At 37.0% G+C, this 20,024-nt stretch overlaps 1 protein-coding gene across 2 annotated transcripts; it reads right to left on the reverse strand.

The window, feature by feature from the left end:
• Nucleotides 1-388: 388 nt before the first annotated feature.
• LOC104590339 (protein GAMETE EXPRESSED 1-like) lies at nt 389-16,157 on the reverse strand. Of its 2 annotated transcripts, XM_088887022.1 has the most exons (10): nt 15,703-16,157; nt 14,230-14,794; nt 13,351-13,938; nt 13,131-13,257; nt 12,840-13,026; nt 12,596-12,752; nt 11,217-11,990; nt 9,839-9,901; nt 542-728; nt 389-459 (listed from the first exon to the last, which is right to left on the reverse strand). In XM_088887022.1, exons 2-7 carry the CDS (start codon nt 14,697-14,699, stop codon nt 11,726-11,728), a joined length of 1,794 nt encoding a protein of 597 aa, XP_088743148.1. In that variant the 5' UTR covers nt 14,700-14,794; nt 15,703-16,157; the 3' UTR covers nt 389-459; nt 542-728; nt 9,839-9,901; nt 11,217-11,725. The 2 variants fall into 2 exon arrangements, with proteins under 2 accessions (XP_088743148.1, XP_088743147.1); XM_088887021.1 differs by lacking the exons at nt 389-459; nt 542-728; nt 9,839-9,901; nt 11,217-11,990; nt 15,703-16,157 and adding an exon at nt 15,473-15,647 and having other exon boundaries at nt 12,352-12,752.
• Between the last annotated feature and the right edge of the window lie 3,867 nt (nt 16,158-20,024).

Below are 20,024 nucleotides of genomic sequence, written 5' to 3' on the forward strand. Positions count from 1 at the left end.
CGTTTTGGATGCAACCCTAAGGCCAATTTGTAGCCAGACAAAAAGGTTAAAATGATTAAAATTTTTTCAATGACGATGAAACAAATCGGATACAAGAATAAACATTATGCCGATTCCTCCCAAGGATTCCTCTCTATGGTTATTCTAAGGCCACCTCCATTCCCAGATGAGAAGCAGACTCCCCATAGTGACCAGCCTCAAATAATTATTCAGTGGAATCAGATATCATACAACATGTGCTGTTATCACCATCAATTCTCCCTAAAAACCAGACTGGAGAATCCAGAATTGCAATTAACCATGGACAAAAGGGGTCCGGACCACAGTATAAGACCGAACTCAAGTTACACGTCAGAAAGCATAGGACCCCATCTGACCAAAACATTGTACTCAGCATCTGTTAGAACACAAGTTACAACTCTTCTGCTTATCCTAGCAGCATATCCACAGGCTCTGCAGCTGAAATACCAAACAAAATACAGCACTATGAATTCCCACATTAATCATGATGAATTGGCAAATAACAGTAAATGTTCCATACCTTCTGCTTCTCACCCCATCACCAGATGGACACTCCCTTGGGAAATGCCCAGGCTTACCCCATTTAAAGCACTCCCAACTGTTGTAGAGGAAGGACAAAAAGAATTCAAGTAGCATGCAGAGATCTTTAGCTCATTCACATATATTGCCTTAATGACGATGAACATGTGTTGAATCTCATATAATAACTGAACAAAAGACAAATGACAAGACAAGATAGAGGAAAAAATAAAAAATTAGTCATATTTGGCATCTTGTTAATGCATGCAACTAATTTCATCCTCCATAAGCGAAGGGCTAGTTTAGGGGGTAGGATATCTTTCAAGATTCAGAAGTTACTAGCACTATGCAGATATTTTGGGCTAAATTTTAATGCTTGTTCGGGGGTTTGTGATGCATGCCAAATTGGAATATGCAGCCTGAGACCCAACAAAATGGGTGCCTGGGCTCAAGAATCATACCCACTAAAAAACTGATTTTTTATGAAGAAACATTGTACAAGCAAGGAAAAGAACATTATGAAAATATGCAAATGGTTACTTTTGCTCAATGCTTTAAAAGGTGTGGGAGGCGTTACACCTCATGTGCCTCATGCATGTGAGCCTCCAGAAGGTGATGAAAGGGCTGTTAGATGCTTCCCCAGCAGTTAGGAAGAATCAGAGAAAACTTAATTGAGGTGAGATTTAGGGTTTAAATCTCATATTGAAGGTGCCGCCCGGAAGTTTCTGGCTAGTCTTTTCAACTCTCCTGAAGTTTTGTAACAGGAGGTAGGGTTTAGTGTGTTCTTTTTCTTCTCTGTGTTGAGCCCAGCATGGAGTTCTTTGGGAGTGAACAAAAACCTATTGGAGAAGGTGATGAAAGGGCTGTTAGTATGACTGGTAACAACCCTTTTCAGATTACCACAATCAGGTTTGATGGTTTAGGCTATGTGACTGGAGACACCAAGGAACCAGCCAAGGAAGACCCTTCCTATGCAAAATGGATTCAAGAAAATTATCTTGTGTATAATGCAAGAGTAAACAGAGGAAGAAGAATTTGTTAATTATTCATCAATCTCGTATGTATATATACAAGTTACAAATTCTATGTTAGGAAAGAATATGTTAGGAAAGAAGACTAATCAAATTCCTACAAATTAGTCCTACAATCAAGGTAAATCATATCTCCCTAGTATTTACTTCCTATTTTAATTATACAGTCTGTAACACTCCCCCTCAAGCTGGAGCATAGATATTAATCATGCCCAGCTTGTTACAAAGATAATCAACCCTAACCCCATTAAGAGCCTTCGTGAAGATATCTCCCAGTTGTTCTCCTGTTTTCACATAACCTGTGGAAATCAAACCTTGCTGAATCTTTTCACGAACGAAATGGCAATCAATCTCGATATGCTTAGTTTGTTCATGAAAAACAGGATTAGATGCAATGTGAAGAGCAGCTTGGTTATCACACCACAACTTGGCTGGTACTGAAGTTTTAAGACCTACTTCAGTCAGAAGCTGATATATCCACATTATTTCACACACAGACTCGGCCATAGCTCTATATTCCGATTTTGCACTCGAACGTGAGACAACATTCTGCTTCTTGCTTTTCCATGAAACTAGATTCCCTCCAACAAATACACAATAGCCTGAAGTAGACCTTCGATCTTCCTTGGATCCTGCCCAATCAGCATCTGAAAAACATTCAATTCTAGTATGACCATGATTGCCATACAAAATTCCTGGCCTAGGTGCTCCTTTTAAGTAGCACAAAATTTGTTCTACAGCTGTCCAGTGATTAACTGTTGGAGAGGACATGTACTGACTCACCACACTAACTGAATACACAATATCTGGACGAGTTACAATAAGATAATTCAACTTTCCAATCAATCTTCTATATCTCTCAGGATTTTCAAATAATTCACCATCTTTTGTGAGCTGCAAGTTAGGAACCATTGGAGTGCTACATGGCTTAGCTCCCAACTTTCCCGTCTCAGACAACAAGTCAAGTACATATTTCCTTTGAGATAAAAATATTCCCTTCTTGCTTCTTGTTACCTCAACACCCAAGAAGTATTTCAACATTCCCAAATCTTTGGTATGAAACTGAGTGTGGAGAAAGGATTTAAGGGATGAAATCCCTGTAGTATCACTCCCAGTAATGACAATATCATCCACATACACAACTAACAAAATAATGCCAGCAACAGAGTGCTTGAAGAAAACAGAATGATCAGACTTACTTTTCTTCATACCAAAATTCTCGACTGCTTGACTAAACTTTCCAAACCAGGCGCGAGGACTCTGCTTCAACCCGTATAGAGACTTATGAAGATAGCAAACTTTCCCATACTCCCCTTGAGCAACAAAGCCAGGCAGTTGCTCCATATAAACTTCCTCCTGAAGATCCCCATGAAGAAAAGCATTCCTGATGTCTAACTAATGAAGAGGCCAATTATAAGTAGCTGCCATAGAAATAAACAACCTGACAGAAGTAAGTTTAGCAACAGGAGAAAAGGTATCAGAATAATCCATTCCATAAGTCTGAGCATATCCTTTAGCAACAAGACGGGCTTTCAATCGGGCAATGGACTCATCAGGATTGACTTTAACTGTAAACATCCATTTACACCCAATAGCCTTCTTATCTGCAGGTAAATTTACCAAGGTCCAAGTACCATTGTCCTCTAAAGCATTCATCTCCTCAATCATAGCATTACGCCATCCAGGGTGAGAAAGGGCTTCTTTAACAGTCTTAGGAACAAAGATAGAATCAAGAGATGCAATAAAAGAACAAGAAGAGGATGACAAATGATTATAAGACACAAATGAAGACACTGGATAAGTACACTTACGCTTACCTTTACGAAGAGCAATAGGAAGATTATCATTAGAGATTGGTTCTGATGACGAAGAAACAGGATCATTTGAGACTGGATCCGACGACGAAGGAGCTGGTGCAGGACATGGATCCGGAGGGGTTGGTCGCCAAGAATAAACCTGTACTATAGGTGGCTTAGGCCTAGCAGGAGCAGATTCAATAGGATGTGAAACAGATGATGTGACAATATAGATTAACAAATCATCATCCTCCCCCTGACTTGAATGAGGAGTAGATGGAAAGAAAGATGTATCTTCTAGAAAATTAACATCAGCTGACACAAGATATCTGTGAAGAGTAGGACAATAACATCTATACCCTTTTTGAACACGAGAATTCCCAAGAAAAACACATTTCAAAGATTTTGAATCTAGTTTGGTAACCTGAGGACGAACATCCCGAACAAAGCATGTACACCCAAATACCCTAGGCTCAATAGGAAACAGTGTTTTATTTGGAAACAGAACGTGATAAGGAGTCTTACCCTGAAGGACAAACGAAGACATATGGTTAATCAAGAAACATGCTGTGGAAACTGCATCAGCCCAGAAAGGTTTAGGAACCGTCATTTGAAATAACAAAGCTCTTGCAGTTTCCAGGAGGTGTCTATTTTTCCGTTCAGCAACCCCATTTTGAGATGGTGTATCTACACAAGAAGATTGATGAAGAATGCCATGCTGAAGCATGTAAGTTTGAAAGGATTCTAATAAGTACTCCTTAGCATTATCACTTCTCAATATTTGTACAGAAACATTAAATTGAGTTTTAACTTCAGCACAGAAGGTAGAAAAATGAGAAAACACCTCAGAACGATTTTTCATTAAATATAACTATGTCATACGAGAGTAATCATCAACAAAAGTAATAAAATACTTAAACCCAGTTTTGGACTCAACTGGACTCGGACCCCAAACATCTGAATGGACTAACTCAAAAGGAGCACTAGCTCGTTTATTGACTCTAGGACTCGAACTAAGACGATGGTGTTTAGCAAACTAACAAGACTCACAATTTAATGACGACAAACTCTGAAATTGAGGACAAATTTGCTTTAACACATGGAGAGAGGGGTGGCCCAATCGACAATGTGCTTCAAAAGGGGTTACAACTCCAGAACAAGCTATGGATCTTGGAACTTGTGTATCAAGGATGTAGAGACCTCCAGACTCATATCCTTTACCAATAATCTTCTTCGTCGTAAGATCCTGAAATAAACAATAATCAGGAAAAATGAGACACAACAATTAAGGGTACGAGTGAGTTTGCTAACAGAAATTAAATTAAATGATAACTGAGGTAAACTAAGAACAGATGACAAAGGAAGTGATGGTGTTGGACTAATTGTGCCAGACCCAATAACACAAGATGTTGACCCATCTGCTAAAGTAATAGGAGAGGTAGATTTATGAGACTGAAAGGTAGAAGACAGACTTGAATTACCTGTCATATGATTTGTAGCTCCAGAATCAATGACCCATTTTGAAGAGGAGGAAACAAGACATGTATTAGGTTTACCTGACTCGACGATGGTAGTAACAGGAGTAGATTGAGGTTTCAATGATTCTTGGTACTAAGCAAATTTGGCATATTCATTTGTAGATATCATGACAGACTTCTCAGAAGTATCTGTGGTGGATGCAATATGGGCAGACTGAGTTTTCTTATTCTGCAACTTCCTACAATCCCGCTTCATATGTCCTGGCTTATGACAGTAATGACACACTATCTCTCCTAATTCCTGTCCACGAGTATTAGTATTCCTGTCATAGTTACCTGACTTGTCATAATTGCTGGATCCTATCCCTTTACTACCACTACCACTACTGTATTGTTGTCTCCCTGATTCAGATTTATTATTGCGGCTGACAAGGGCACTGCTAGGCTGAACAGGTGGAGAACTTTCTGTACGAAGGACCCTACTGAAAGCATCTTGTAGAGAAGAGATCTCTGAACTGGACAGCCATCTTTTCTCGCTGAGCTTGTTGGACAGTCACATCAGTACTAAACGGAAGAAACATATTAAGTTCTTCATATGTTTTCTTGAAATCCATGAAATAGCTTGTAAGAGATCTATCGTCTTTGTCCGCCCTATAAAAGGCTTTGCAGACATCATAAATGTGGGAAATATTCCCCTTTCCAGAGTACAAGAACTCTAGATAGTTCATTAATTCTTTAACAAATCCACAGTGAGTGGCTAAACCAACCACCTCACTTTCAATGGAGTTACGTATCTGCAAGAACAAACGAGCATCCTCCCTCAACCAAGACTTTCTCGAGTCATCACTAGGAGGGTCATCAGTCAAATGGTTAGCCATAGCAATACTCAGTAAATATAGTTGAACAGTTTTACTCCAATCCAGATAATTAGAGCCATTAAGCTTATGCTCAGTTATTTTTGACATCATCGGAACAACATCCAACATAACTACTGATTTCTTGTCTGCCATAATCTCAAAATTCAAATAAACAGAATATTTTGAACACCAAAAATCAACGGAGCACACCTGTTGAAAACAAAAGTCACACCGGAATGGATATGCACGTAACAAAGCACAAATATGTGCTATACAGGACGAGGCGAGCCAAAAGACAACGACCGAAAAATTTTTTTTTTCGGCGACAAACGCGCCTTCACGCGCTGGCGCGTGTGGCTGTGGCAGAATCTTCAGGCGGCGCGTGAGACGCACGCGCAGTGCTGCTGACTACCGAACTTTGCAGAACCTCTGATCGGCGGGCGGCACTTCTTCTTGGATGGGCGGTGAGAGTAAAAAAGAAAAAAAACTGCTCCAAGGACGTGACCCAAAATACCCAAAAGTTTTCCTCTACCTACTGTTTACTTAGGAAAAAAACGAAAGGGCAGGCAGAGACCAGATGCTCTAATACCATGTAATGTAAGAGTAAACAGAGGAAGAAGAATTTGTTATATTATTCATCAATCTCGTATGTATATATACAAGTTACAAATTCTATGTTAGGAAAGAATATGTTAGGAAAGAAGACTAATCAAATTCCTACAAATCAGTCCTACAATCAAGGTAAATCATATCTCCCTAGTATTTACTTCCTATTTTAATTATACAGTCTGTAACATTGTGATAGCATGGTTGTGCAACTCGATGCAGCCCCATATTAGCAGAAATTACCTTTGAGCAAAGACAGCCAAGGATATTTGGGATAATATTAAAGAGACTTATGGCACGAGATAGATCACCTTCCTCTACTTCTGAAGTGAACAATCTGAAGTAGGGGAGAAACCTCTATCGATTTACTTCTCTGAAATCCTTATGGCATGAAATAGATCACCTTGAAACAATAACAATAGAGTGGGAGAGTAATAAGGATGCAGCAACTTATAATGAGTTGATTGAGAGAAATAGAGCTTTTGAGTTTCTTGCAGGTCTGAATTCTGATTTTGACATTATTAGACAACAGCTTCTCACTAGGGAAAATGTTACCTTGTCTCAAGCCTACTCCCTAGTACACAGTGAAGAGAGTAGGAGGAAGGTTATGCAACAAAATTCTCAAATGGAGGTAGCATTAGAAATTGCAAGACATAAGTATAGTGGTGAGAGGGAGAAAGAGATGAAAAATGAAGGAAAGAAAGGTGTATTTTGTGAGTATTGCAAAAAACCTAGGCGGCACAAAAGACACTTGCTGGAAGTTTCATCCCAATCTTGTACTAGAAAGACTCAGGAATAAGAAGGGAAATGCAAATGCAGCTGTTACATCAGATGGTTCTTCCCTTCTGGGACCTTGGTCTACTTCTTTGGAGGCCTTAACAAAATATCCATAGCTGATAGCTCCCTTGTTCCTATTTCTGGCAAGGGAAACATCAGAGTCTCTGATGCCATTACCTTGTCCTCAGTTTTGCATGTACCTAAGCTTAGCACTAATTTACTTTCAGTGAGTAGTCTTACAAGAAGCCAAAATTGCTCAATAATCTTCTTTCTTGACCATCGTATTTTCCAAGATCTGGTGATAAGGAAGGTCATTGGGACTGGCCATGAGATGAATGGAATCTACTTGACCGAGTACCCACCTGGAAGTGATAGAAGACCTGCTAAGTATTTTGTTTCTCAGTCTATGAGTAAGATTATGCTTTGGCATAATCGTTTAGGTCATTTATCTTTTGGGTATTTAAAAAACTTGTTTCCTACTTTGTTTAAGTCAGTTCAAATGTCTTTTTTGAAGTGTGGGAATTGTGAGCTTGCAAAACATTGTAGATCCTCCATACTGATGTGTGGGGGCCATATCATATTTCTGGTACCGGGGGGGAGGGTAAGTATTTCTTACTGTTTGTTGATGATTACTCCCATTTCTCATGGGTTTATCTTATGCGTTCTCTAGATGAGGTTCCCACCTTATTTCTTGAGTATGGGGTTGTCCTCATACACCTCAACAAAATGGGGTGGTTGAGAGAAAAAATAGGCATATCCTGGAAGTTGCAAGAAGCATTATGCTGAATTCTAATGTTCCCATTCGTTTTTGGGGGGATGCTATTAATACAACTGTGTATCTTATCAATCGAGTCTCTTCCCGTGTTCTGGATATGAAAGCTCCTTTTTCATTATTGCATCATGGGAAAGATTTGTTCGAATTTTGGGACATTATCGTTCTAAGTTTGATCCTAAGGCTGCTAAATGTATATTCCTTGGTTATGCACAGAATCAAAAGGGGTATTGCTGCTATGATCCTCGTGCTTCTTCTCAGGAAGAGAATAGTGAGAGGGATAGTCCTTGTCTTGAAGTTCCTCTGCCTATTCCTATTCTTGAAGGAGAATTGTGTAATGAGGATCCTTGTCAGAGGTGTAAGGAGTTGAGAGTTTACCACAGGAGGTGGAGGCAGGTTGATTTTGGTGCTCATAATCAGTCCAAGCTAGTTCCTCTCTCCGCAGCAGTTCCAGATTCAAGTACTTCTCCCTCCTTGCCTATTGATACATCACTCTCACCTTCTAATCCCTTGCGGAGGGTAAGCGTCGGTGCATTATCTTTGCTATATCTATTCCTAGGTCTATCCAAGAAGCTCTTGTGGTACCTGAGTGGAAGAATGCAATGGAGGAAGAGATGGGTACTCTCGTTAAAAATAAGACCCGGGAGATAATTGACAAGCCAGAAGGGAAGAAACCAATTGGGTGTAGATGGGTGTTCACTGTGAAGCATAATGCAGATGGCTCAGTTGAAAGGTATAAAGCTCGGCTAGTTGCAAAGGGGTATAGGGAAAGAAAGTTTGCTAAGATGAATAACACTAGAGTTGATGAAGCTATAGGGAAGAAAGTTTGCAAATTGCAAAAGGCCCTATATGGTTTAAAACAATCTCCAAGAGCCTGGTTTGACAGATTTAGATTGACTCATGAAAGTTTTGGTTATGTACAGGCCCACTCCGATCACACTCTCTTCATTAAGAGAAATGGTGCTTCTCTCACCCTTCTTGCAGTGTATGCTGACGACATTGTTGTGACCGATTGTGATGCTGATGAGATTGATTCTCTCAAACAATTGCTTAATAAGGAATTTGAAGTGAAAGACCTTGGTGACCTGTGATATTTCTTGGGAATTGAAGTGGCCCGCTCTAGACATGGTATCTTCATTTCAAAGAGGAAATATGTCCTTGATCTCCTTGAGGACACTGAGAAACTAGGAGTTAAACCAGTAGACACACCCATTCAATTGAATCATAAGATAAGTGCCAAAGGAGGTGAGCCTCTTGAAGAGAAAGACATGTACCAACAATTAGTCAGAAAGCTCCTTTATCCATGTCTTACTTGTCCTGACATCTCCTATGTTGTTAGTGTTGTTAGCAAATACATGCATTCTCCTAGAACCACTCATCTATTGGTTGTGGAAAGAATCCTTGCTTACTTGAAGAGATGTCTAGGTCATGGTATACTCTTTAAAAACAATGGTCATATGAAAATCGAGGTGTATATTGATGCTGATTGGGCCGGATGTGTTGATAATACAGGTCCATGGCTCATGGTGTGGCTGAAGTGTTATGGCTGAGATCTCTTCTTGAGGAACTAGGGATTGCGTATGAGAAAAGTTGGGAATGATCAACCATCTATTCCCAACTTGAGGGGGAGTGTAGTGATACAGTGGACTAGACCTGATAACTACCCAGATCATACGAACAGCTGTAGAATCTTATTTGGAACGACAAAATAGATAAAAACTGAAAATATGAACTGCAGAAATGAATTTCAAATAGAAACATTGAATAAGAAATAGATCTTATAACACAAAGAAGTGAAATTTCCATGAAAATGAGAGCTTTTCTTTGTCTTCACCTAGAAGAAATGTTGTGTTCGTAGGGCAGAATTAGCCAATGGAAATTATGTGTGACTTATTTAATGTATAATATTCCAATAACCGTTAATTGTGTGCTCAAATTTTTCCAAGATTACTCTTATGAAATGATGGGATCAAGAACACACCTGACACAATCCAATAGCCAATTTACAAAATATGAATCCTTGAAGTTCCAAAATTGCAAATTCCTACAAAAAAATTACAATAGAAGTGTATTTCCTATAATTAGTAGATTTTCTACCATAAGAACTAGGCAAAACATTTAAAATTTTAAATTTGTAGACACACTTTCATTAAAAGCACCAACTAGCAAGCAAGGCATAGCAAACATGTTCATCCAGTTAAAGGAACCAATTAACTGAAGCAAATTAACCATAGAAAATTATGTTTTAAGAAATAAGAATAAGAAGAACTTACCTTGGTCATTGATAATTTGGTTAGTCGACTGTTATGAAAATCTAACCAGAATTTGTTCCTATTAGTATAAGCAAGTTCTCCAATTCCCAAATTAATAAAAAAATTACCAAAATTTCAACTAAAATTCCAGTTTCAAGGCTTCAAGCCTAATTAAAGATCAAAACATGGTATAAAAAAGCATTCAAAATAACCATAGCCACAATTTTAATTTTTAAACTTTTATAATTATGTAAAACTAAGGAACCAATTAACTGAAGCAAATTAACCATAGAAAATTATGATTTAAGAAATAAGAATAAGAACTTACCTTGGTCATTGATAATTTGGTTAGTCGACTGTTAGTCTGTTACAGACTTGGTTTGGGTTTCTATTTCAAATAGATAGAAACTCAAACCTTGGAGTTACCTATGCGGTAGACAAGCAAGAACCACAAGAAAACTACAAAAAAAAAAAAAAAAAAAAAGATACAGAGAGGGATTGTGTAATGGTAAGGGTAATCCATTGGATAAAGACTCTAGAATTGTTCTCCCAATTCTCCTTTGGTGATGTCTGGAGGAACTGGGAAGCAATTGCCAAAAGCTCCTCTAGAAAGGAAAGTGTGGACATGCATTAGATACCTCCAACTGAAGGTTTTGTGAAACTGAACTTTGATGGGAGCAGTCAAGGTAATACAGGCCCCTCAGGTATTGGAGGGGTATTGAGAGATTTAGAAGGTCAAACTGTAGCTCCATTCTCAGGCCCCATCCCATGGGTTTGGGTCACTCTCTCAAAGCAGAGTTCCTTGCAGCAGTACAAGGAATACAAGGAATACAATGGCCCCATCCCAAGTTTAAGTGGCTCACTAGAAACATGAATCTCAGGATACAATGGGTGAGGAGATCAGAAAATGGGATGGTGGATGCATTGGCTAAGCAAGGGGTGAATAGGGATAATTTGTTTTGGGCTCAGTTGTAATTTTTCTTTGCTTTTTATAGAGAGGTAGCATCCCGTGCCTCTCTAAGGGATGATGCTTGTAAGGTCTTATCTTAGTAATAAAAGTTTCTTTTTATTCGTCAAAGAAGAAAGAAAAAAAAAAGGAAAACTCACCTTGATCGCTGTTTCGATGGGGATTGAGCAGTTGAGGAGAGCACTGGAGTGGTTCTTTTGCAGTTCTCACTTCTCAGTTCGAACTAGGAAGAAGAAAGGAGGGAAAACCCCAATATGTCTGATTCCCACCCTAAGTCCCTAATGCTTTTTCATCTTTTTACATATTTACCCCTGTTAGAAATTGGAATTTACACCCTTATATCCGGAGTATTCGAGGCTACCACCTCAATGATTTAATGCCTCACTGAAACTGAGGCTGTCACCCTGCAATATCTTGAAGAGGCTACCAAGGCTAGGCGATTTTTGGCTGCCTCACCTCGGACACCTTTTAAAACCATGCCATATAGTATAGCATTCAACAGTCCATGATTCTAGTGAAATTCCTCATTATTCTTTCATTTTTTTACTACATAAAGGAAGTAATACATCAAGAATAACTAATTTTTTCATTATTTAACAGCTAAAAAATCACTCAAAAGCTTAATCTTCTTCCAAAAAGAGAGAAATAACTAAATGCCCCTTCGACGGCGAGGCCGGAGATCATACTTTCTTGTAATTGAAGTGGTCATAACCGAATTCTCTCCAACTTCTTCTGGAAATATATAATCAGGGTCTTCACAATTATCAACATCTTCTGGTAATTCTGTATCAACCCATGAAGATAAGTTCACATCACTCTCTGTGTCCTCCAAGGAAAATAATTTGTTTCTTTCAATGTTGTTAATCTTTTCCATGAGTTTCAAAAGCAACTGATGATTTAACACTTCATAGTCCCTGCAAATTTAAACGCCATCCCCATCAGAAATAGATCCAACTGATTACATGGGATAAATAAATACACACCCGAGCCAGTACATAGGACAATGGACATATCATTCTCCATCCTACTATAGGATAAGGTATACACAAAATTTTACCTGTAAGTGAAAATGGAGTACAGTATCTGAAATGAAGCAACCATTAGGAACAATGATCTAGCCATTAATATTTTAGATGCAATCCAAGTTTGCTGATCAAGGTCATCAGCCCCAAGTCTGACTACTACAAGTTCAACCAAGAATGTGACACACAGTGCCGAGCCAGTACATAGGACAATGGACATATCATTCTCCATCCTACTATAGGATAAGGTATACACAAAATTTTACCTGTAAGTGAAAATGGAGTACAGTATCTGAAATGAAGCAACCATTAGGAACAATGATCTAGCCATTAATATTTTAGATGCAATCCAAGTTTGCTGATCAAGGTCATCAGCCCCAAGTCTGACTACTACAAGTTCAACCAAGAATGTGACACACAGTGCCGAGCCAGTACATAGGACAATGGACATATCATTCTCCATCCTACTATAGGATAAGGTATACACAAAATTTTACCTGTAAGTGAAAATGGAGTACAGTATCTGAAATGAAGCAACCATTAGGAACAATGATCTAGCCATTAATATTTTAGATGCAATCCAAGTTTGCTGATCAAGGTCATCAGCCCCAAGTCTGACTACTACAAGTTCAACCAAGAATGTGACACACAGTCCTGAAGAACAAAACCAGTCATTCAATATCAGTGTCAATGAGTTTTATGGATAACTGTACTTTGAAAAATATATGTAAGAAATCATACCTAGATAAATCCTTGGCCTCACACAATAAGTTTGCTTTGCACTAGTGAGCATGTAAAAGATAAAGATAGCAAAGGAGTAAAAGAAGAAAGTCTTAATTGACCGTGATTCAAGTAAGATAGCATTGTGCAGCATGAAGAGCTTCTCTAAAGCCATAAACATGCTTGCTTGCTTCAATTCAAAAGCTTCCTGTAGATAAAAAGGAACCAAGCTGAGATTTACCATTACAAATAGCTCAAAATGGTTAATAAATTTTATCAAAGAACCATGTTAATCTGAGAGAACACACACACCTGAGCTTCCAATATTGATCTTGAATTTTCAACCAGATGATCATGGGCCTGTTGGAGTTGTTCTTGACGTTGGAGAAGTTCTTCTTGTTGCTTTTGACCAAATTCAGCTAGCTTCTGTAGTGTTGCCCTGCAAATTTCAAAGTGGATGGCTAATTAAGATAAAGTTCATAGATTTTTGTGATTATATAAACAGAAATAAGGAGTTGGGCCTATTTATTACCTGCTTTCTTCTAGTGCTTGAGATTGAAATTTGGTAAGGAAATCTAGGCCTTCAAGAGCTACAAACTGTCCATCAAGAAGTTGCTTTTGCTTATCCAATGATAAACCTGCAATATCCCCGATATCATCAGCTTTGTCTTGAAGATTCTTCATCTTCAAGGACATTGAATCCCCGACTTTATTTATCTCCCTCTCTATCTCTACAGTCTCACTTCTCAGCTTCTCTACTTCTTGACCCAAACTCTGGTAAGATTCATGAAGCATTGCCATCCCTCCCTCCAATATATCCTTCATTTTTTCCTGTCCTTCTTGTAGTTCTGATTGGGAAGCTGCAATTCCTTTCGATTGCTCAAAAATTGCTATTGAATGATTAAGTACAGCATCAATCTGACCTTCAACATCCTTTGACTTCTGCACTACTTGTTGGGTTTTTGTATCAATTGAAGTTAATGAATCATGGATTTGGTTTGAATTCTGTAATAGTTGCTCTGATATATCTTCTATAATTTCTAATTTGCCTTCTGCTACTTCAGCAGACCTCTTTAAATCATTAACCAGTCTCTCAGTTTCTTGCTTGAATGCATCAGCCCTTGAACAATAGAATCAAAATTCAATTAGTGGTTAGAAGATGTGATTGCATAGAAAAGTAAAGTAGAAATGGACTAGAATTCACCCCTGAAAAGAGCCCAAGACCAAGCATGATTTTCAAGAAATAAACTCTTAGGTAGCCAAATGTCCAAAGTTGCTGACACTGTACTCAAGGTTTGTTTATAGCCTGAAACTTACTAGCCTTTGTGGCCAGTTGCCCAATAGTTTGGCTAGATTTATTGCACCCCATATGGAAAAACATGATAAAAAGAGCATGGTAGAGATGACTTACTGTAACTGATGGCAGATAGAATTGGTTTCAAGGAAGAATTCAAGGTAAATTTTATGCGTGAACTCATCCAAATTCTTGAGGCATTTCACCATGGGAGTACCAGTACCACAGGACGGGAAAGGTAATCTTCCAGAATCCTTTTGGAAGCAATCACTGAGATGCCAAGCAAGTCTAGATTGCTTTTCTTTATCTGCAATAATTTCTGAGCACCCAGCAAAGAGATTCCGATAAGCATTTTGCCAACATGAATTAGTACTGACCAACTTGCTTCTTGCATTTTCAATCAACTTAATTCCCTTTCTATCATTTAGAATCTCCATGGAGAATTCAGAGGCTGACACTATCTTTGAAGGGTAATTATTCTGATGGGTTGTTGTTGTGGAAGAAGAGAACCAACCCCATGACTGGCAGTGTGGTGAAAGAGATACCAGTACTAAAAAAACCAGGAAATGAGAAATGTGATGAATCATTTTGAGTGTTGTCTCTCTCTTTCTCACTTTGTAGTTTTGAATCTCCCACCAAAAATCAACTTTTTTGGAAAGCCCACCAAAAATAAAATCAAAACCTGCATTAGCCATTCAAGAAATTAGTATTATGTGATAGTAGTGAAATGGTCATGTCGAAAATATCGTCATGTGAATGAATATCAACAGAAACCAAAGTTTGGATATAAACTACTTAAAGAAATAACTGAAGAAATAGGAGAAATGGGTGATCCTTGGCCCGACCCATGAACCCACTTGTGTATTTCTAATTTCTAGTTGTGGCTTAGCAAAAACATGGCAAAAACACAAGTACATAACTCAATGTGAACGGGCTCGGGTTCGCGCTGGAAGTTTTCTCATTGATGGGAGAGAACAACCAATCCGAACCAGCACCCATGTTTTTCCTGGCACTGTTTCATCCATTAGGACGACTCAAAAATGAAAAGCCATGGATCGAGGACGTTCGCTATTATGATGGATTAAGATGGTCTCAAACGGCTAAAACATTCATCAATCAAGGATATTCAAGATTCAAGTACAACCCATGGTAACCCTGCCTTGTAAATTAGGAATTTTTTTTCTGGGTTCAATGGTAAACCTGCTTTCAGCAATTCATGGCTAGCCCTGTATTGTAAATTAAGGATTTGTCTAACAGTCCATGAGTTTTTGGTATTAACCATTAAAACAAGAAAACTTGTTGATCGTTGCAGAAACTTTGGTTTTGGGGGGGGGGGGGGGGGGGGGGGAAGAGAGAGTACTTGCGGGTCTCTCTCCAGAACAAGAGAAGAGACTCAAGACTCCTTCAATCAAAGCATTGAGAGAACCGGCGAACACGTAAACGGAGAGAGAATCAGAAAGAGGAACGTAGAGAGTAAAGCATGGGAGCCAAGAAAAGAAAGGTTCCGAACCGTCGTTATCTGGAAAAAGGATTTGAGAGTGACAGATTTTAAAAGAATTCAAGGGTGCCAAGTAAAAGGAAAGTCCGAACCGTCGTTACGCGGAAGACAGATTTCCAATGATAGCCTCCGAAAAAGTGATAGGCTGTAATCGGATCGGACTCGGATCGGATTTACCTTCCTCCGATTTCGATTCTATTAGAAATCTGCAACATCCTATAGTTCGATCTGAAATCCGATCGGATTTATACATTAACGGATCGAATTCGAATCCATCGTGTCTTGAGCAAGGACAATGAACCCATACTCCCCTGTGGCCGTGTCCACCGGTGGGATTTTCTCTTGAAGATAGACTGAAGCTTTGTTTCTCCGTTCCTGAAAAACCATGGCATACCGAAGGTGACGCTTACGACGGTGATGCCAAGGATAACATGCTTCTTGTCTCCACCATAGAGAGATGGTACTGCTTTTGCTCTCATCCCCCATGTTCGTTCGTATAAGAGTTAGGGTTAGGGATTAAGCACGAAATAATGTAGTTGTTTGAGAGGTGTTTGAGAGGAGTAGCAAGAGCAGTATCGTTATCGGATAATTTGGATATAAATACGGATAATAGATAGACATTTTTATAAATATATTAATAATATTAAGTTTAATGTCAAAATAATTATAAATAATATATAAATATATAGAGGTTTTATATTTTAATGGTATATATGAAGAAATATTTTACAATTAATATAGCGAGATACTAAATATTATGCAATTTTAATACATCAATCAAGAATCTAAGATATTATATAGATTCTTAAAAATTAATACATGCACAAAGCCATTATTATTTTATTTTATGTTAAAGTCTAAGATACAAAATATATACAACTATTCTATTTGAATTACTATATCAATATTTCTATTTTATTATTTTTACTTTTTAACATTAACAAAAAAATCAATTCTCAAATGTTTGTTAAACAATATTTTCATTTTTTAAAAAATAAATATGTTATTATAAAATATAAAGTAATAATTTATAATTTATAAAAAAATATAAAATTTAAACTTAAAGTATATCAAATCTATTAAAATTTTGAAGATATATCAAATCTATGAAAATTCATAAATTTTAATTACTAAAATAATTATTCTATTATTAAAATTTTTATTTTATAAAATTTTTAAAATATAAAATTATTTTATTTTTATATAAATGTAGATTAGTAGAATTGACCAATTCAATTTATGTTATATTCTCAAATATTTTCTAAATAATATTTTTATTTTTTAAATAGTAAATATATTATTTAATGAAAATTAAAATATTAATTCATAATTTATAAGAAAAATGAATATACATATAATGTGCAAATTTATAAATTTTAAGTATTAAAATAATTATTCTATTAATGATAATTTTATTTGTATAAATTTCTTGAAATTAAAAATCATTTTTTGGTATATATGTAAATTTGATAAATTATTTATTCCATTGTTCATGAAATACTAATTTTAAAAATTATTTTTTTTTAATTTATAGTTGAAGTTGTTGAATATTAATATATATTGTTTATAGGTTAGTGTATTTAAGAGAAAAAAACTGCATATATACTCATTCATATTGGGGAAAAAACACGTTTAGGAGGACTTTCTTTGATTTATGTTATTGTATTGGGAGAGGGGAGATGTGTTGGAGGTATTTGTGCCATGTGTAAATAGAGGGGAAAAAAGGAATGAAAAATGATAACAGGTTGATTGTAGAGTAGTGTTTTTTTTTTTTTTTCTTTTTCATTTTTGATGAATCAAGAAGGGAAATCATGTATGGATGCCATATTCATTTTGTATCCATAACCTTGTAACTTCAAACAAAAACAGCCCTGAAGATTGAATCTCTATTGTTGCAACTCAGTTTCAATTGTTTCTTTTATCAATACATGGTGTGGATTCAATGTTGCAAGAACATTCATTCCAATTCTTTGATGACAAGTAGGATTCCATTGAGCAAATAGAAGTAAATTCAAATCCCTAAAGGTGGGGAGGTGATTATATATCACTAAACTGACAAGGCAGACGAATCTACCAGAAAAGAAAAAAGAAAAGGCCAGCTTTAAGATTGAGCAAAATTTTTCATTTTTTTTTTTAACTCAGCATGATGACTAACATGCTTTAATCAGTATTTTCGTTTCAATTCAAACATTTTTTTTTTCTGAGAAATGAAATATTTCAGCTACATCTTATTACTCACTTTTTCATCTAGGAGAAAATGAAAAGTGAACCGGATCCTACAACATTCTCATGTTAACATATCAATTGCCACAAAGTGCCATCAAATTAATTACTTCATCTTATTCGATAGTAGCCACATGAGGTGGCAAAATCTTGCTGACCCGTAAATCACAAAGCAACAAAAATTAATCACTGGTATTTGGCTTAAAACAGATTTCTTGAAGACTTGATCGATTCTCAATGAATGATACTTGATATCAATGCTTCTATTGAGACTTCATTTATGCTACAATAGTGATTTGTGACTTGTGACTTATGTGGATCCATTTGTGATTTTTTTTGTTAAGTAAATGGATTTCATTCAACGACAGAGAGTTATAAAGTCAAATACAAGTGGAATTTAGGGAGAGAGTTCAATTTTTGTCCTGTGCTCTGAGAATGACGGTGGCAGCAGTGGTTCAATCATCAGTTGCAGTGGCGGTGAAGGTTGCAGCGGCGGCACCGATTAAAAGGTTGGGTTGTTGATTCGGAGCAAGAGAGAAGAAGAAATGGGGAGAGAGAGAGAGTCCATTCAAAAGGAGATTGGGCAGGTTTAACAAAATTTAATAGTTTTTGGAGTCTAGATGCCCGTTAAGGTCTGGACTCCGTTAGTTGAAATGCATCTGACACATGCATTGGATGGAGACAATGTAGTGCGGCAAAGACAGACCTCACCCTTTGTTTGAATTTGAAAATGCTATTTTTCAGACCTCACCCTTTGTTTGGTTGTACCTCTTAAATTAGGTTTGAAACTGATTTTTAAATCTGAAAATCATAGACCTTAGGCCAGCTCTTAACACGCTCAGACGCATTTTAGAGCTAGTCCAATGTCCAAAATATCTTTATAATTTTTCGTAAATGACCCGAATTACCCCTGATACCCCCAAACCTAGAAAACCTAAACATTTGACCTCTCTGTCTCTCTGTCTCTATCTCGGTCTCTCTCTCTCTGCACCCGATCTTCCTACCATTGTCGCTGCAACTTGCAGCGACTCTCTCTCTCTCTCTCTCTCTCTCTCCTGTCTTCCCACCACCGCCACCGTTGTTGTCTTCTCTCTCTCCACCAGCGCTCTCTCTCCCCTTATCTTTTTGCCACCACCGCTGCAACAAGCAGTAGTGGTGGTTCGGTGAATAAATAATAATGCTTTTATTAATTATTAATTATAAATTATTTTAATATTTTTTTATTAAATTTACTTGTGCTATTTATTAATTATTAATAATTTTTATTAACTAGTAATTTTTAATTACTTCATTAATTTTTAAAAAATATTTTAATTTTTATTTGTGTAAATTATTAATTATTTTAATATTTTTATAATCATTAATTATTTTTTTAATTTTAATCATTTCATTTATTAATTAGTAATTAGTAATTTATTTATTTTTATTTGTATTGTTTCAATATTATTTTGAGGTTGAAAATTATTTTTTATGAGATAATGTAAATTGAATTCAACATTTTCAAATTGTATGTTTTAGGGGTAAAATAGTAAAATCAATAAATTTCGGATGGTAAAGGATTGATCTAATACAAACAAACTTATAGATTCCGATCCTCAAAAAAGTAGAAAAACAACTATGCCTCTTTTCAGATTTCAGACATATTTAATATCTTTTTAAATTTTCAGATCTTAATTTTAAGATTTATCAAATGCCACCTTAGATATTCTTCTCCAATATGAATCGGGTCTGCTCTTTCCAAAGAGCACCTCACACGAAGTACTGAAATGTTCCCAGTCATGGTGGGGTGGGTCTGTGAGGCCCGAGTGAGGTGCGCTCTGTGAGGAGCAATTCAGACTCGATACAGAGACAAAGATAATTACCTTTCGGCTTCTCCTCGTGGTCGTGGTCGTGGGTCGTCCTCGACGTGGATGAAAGAGGAATAAACCGACCGATCATATAGACTAGATCAGGCTGGGCTTAGTACTTTCGAATAATGGGCTTACCACGTTAATACTCGGCCCATAAACTTTTGGGTCAGGTCTGGACTCAACGTACACCCAAGTCCAAACATTTGCGGTCTGGGCCGTTTGGGGCTAAGAATGCTCACCCAAGTCCAAACATGTGTCCATCACAAAGACTCTCCTACTTGAACCGGAGATGCAACTTGGGTAGTATATTAGTATTAAGCAATTTTTAAAATTCAAAGGAG

The sequence above is a fragment of the Nelumbo nucifera genome, chromosome 5 (assembly GCF_055504915.1).
Source record: "Nelumbo nucifera cultivar China Antique chromosome 5, China Antique-T2T, whole genome shotgun sequence".
NCBI lineage: Eukaryota > Viridiplantae > Streptophyta > Magnoliopsida > Proteales > Nelumbonaceae > Nelumbo > Nelumbo nucifera.

Coding starts and splice junctions, on each gene's coding strand:
- LOC104590339 (XM_088887022.1), bottom strand. CDS start 14,699: ATGATTCATCACATTTCTCATTTCCTGGTTTTTTTAGTACTGGTATCT. Junction 13,258..13,350: donor CAAGCACTAGAAGAAAGCAG/GTAATAAATAGG, acceptor TGAAATTTGCAG/GGCAACACTACAGAAGCTAG. Junction 11,991..12,595: donor TACTCCATTTTCACTTACAG/GTAAAATTTTGT, acceptor TTAAATTTGCAG/GGACTATGAAGTGTTAAATC.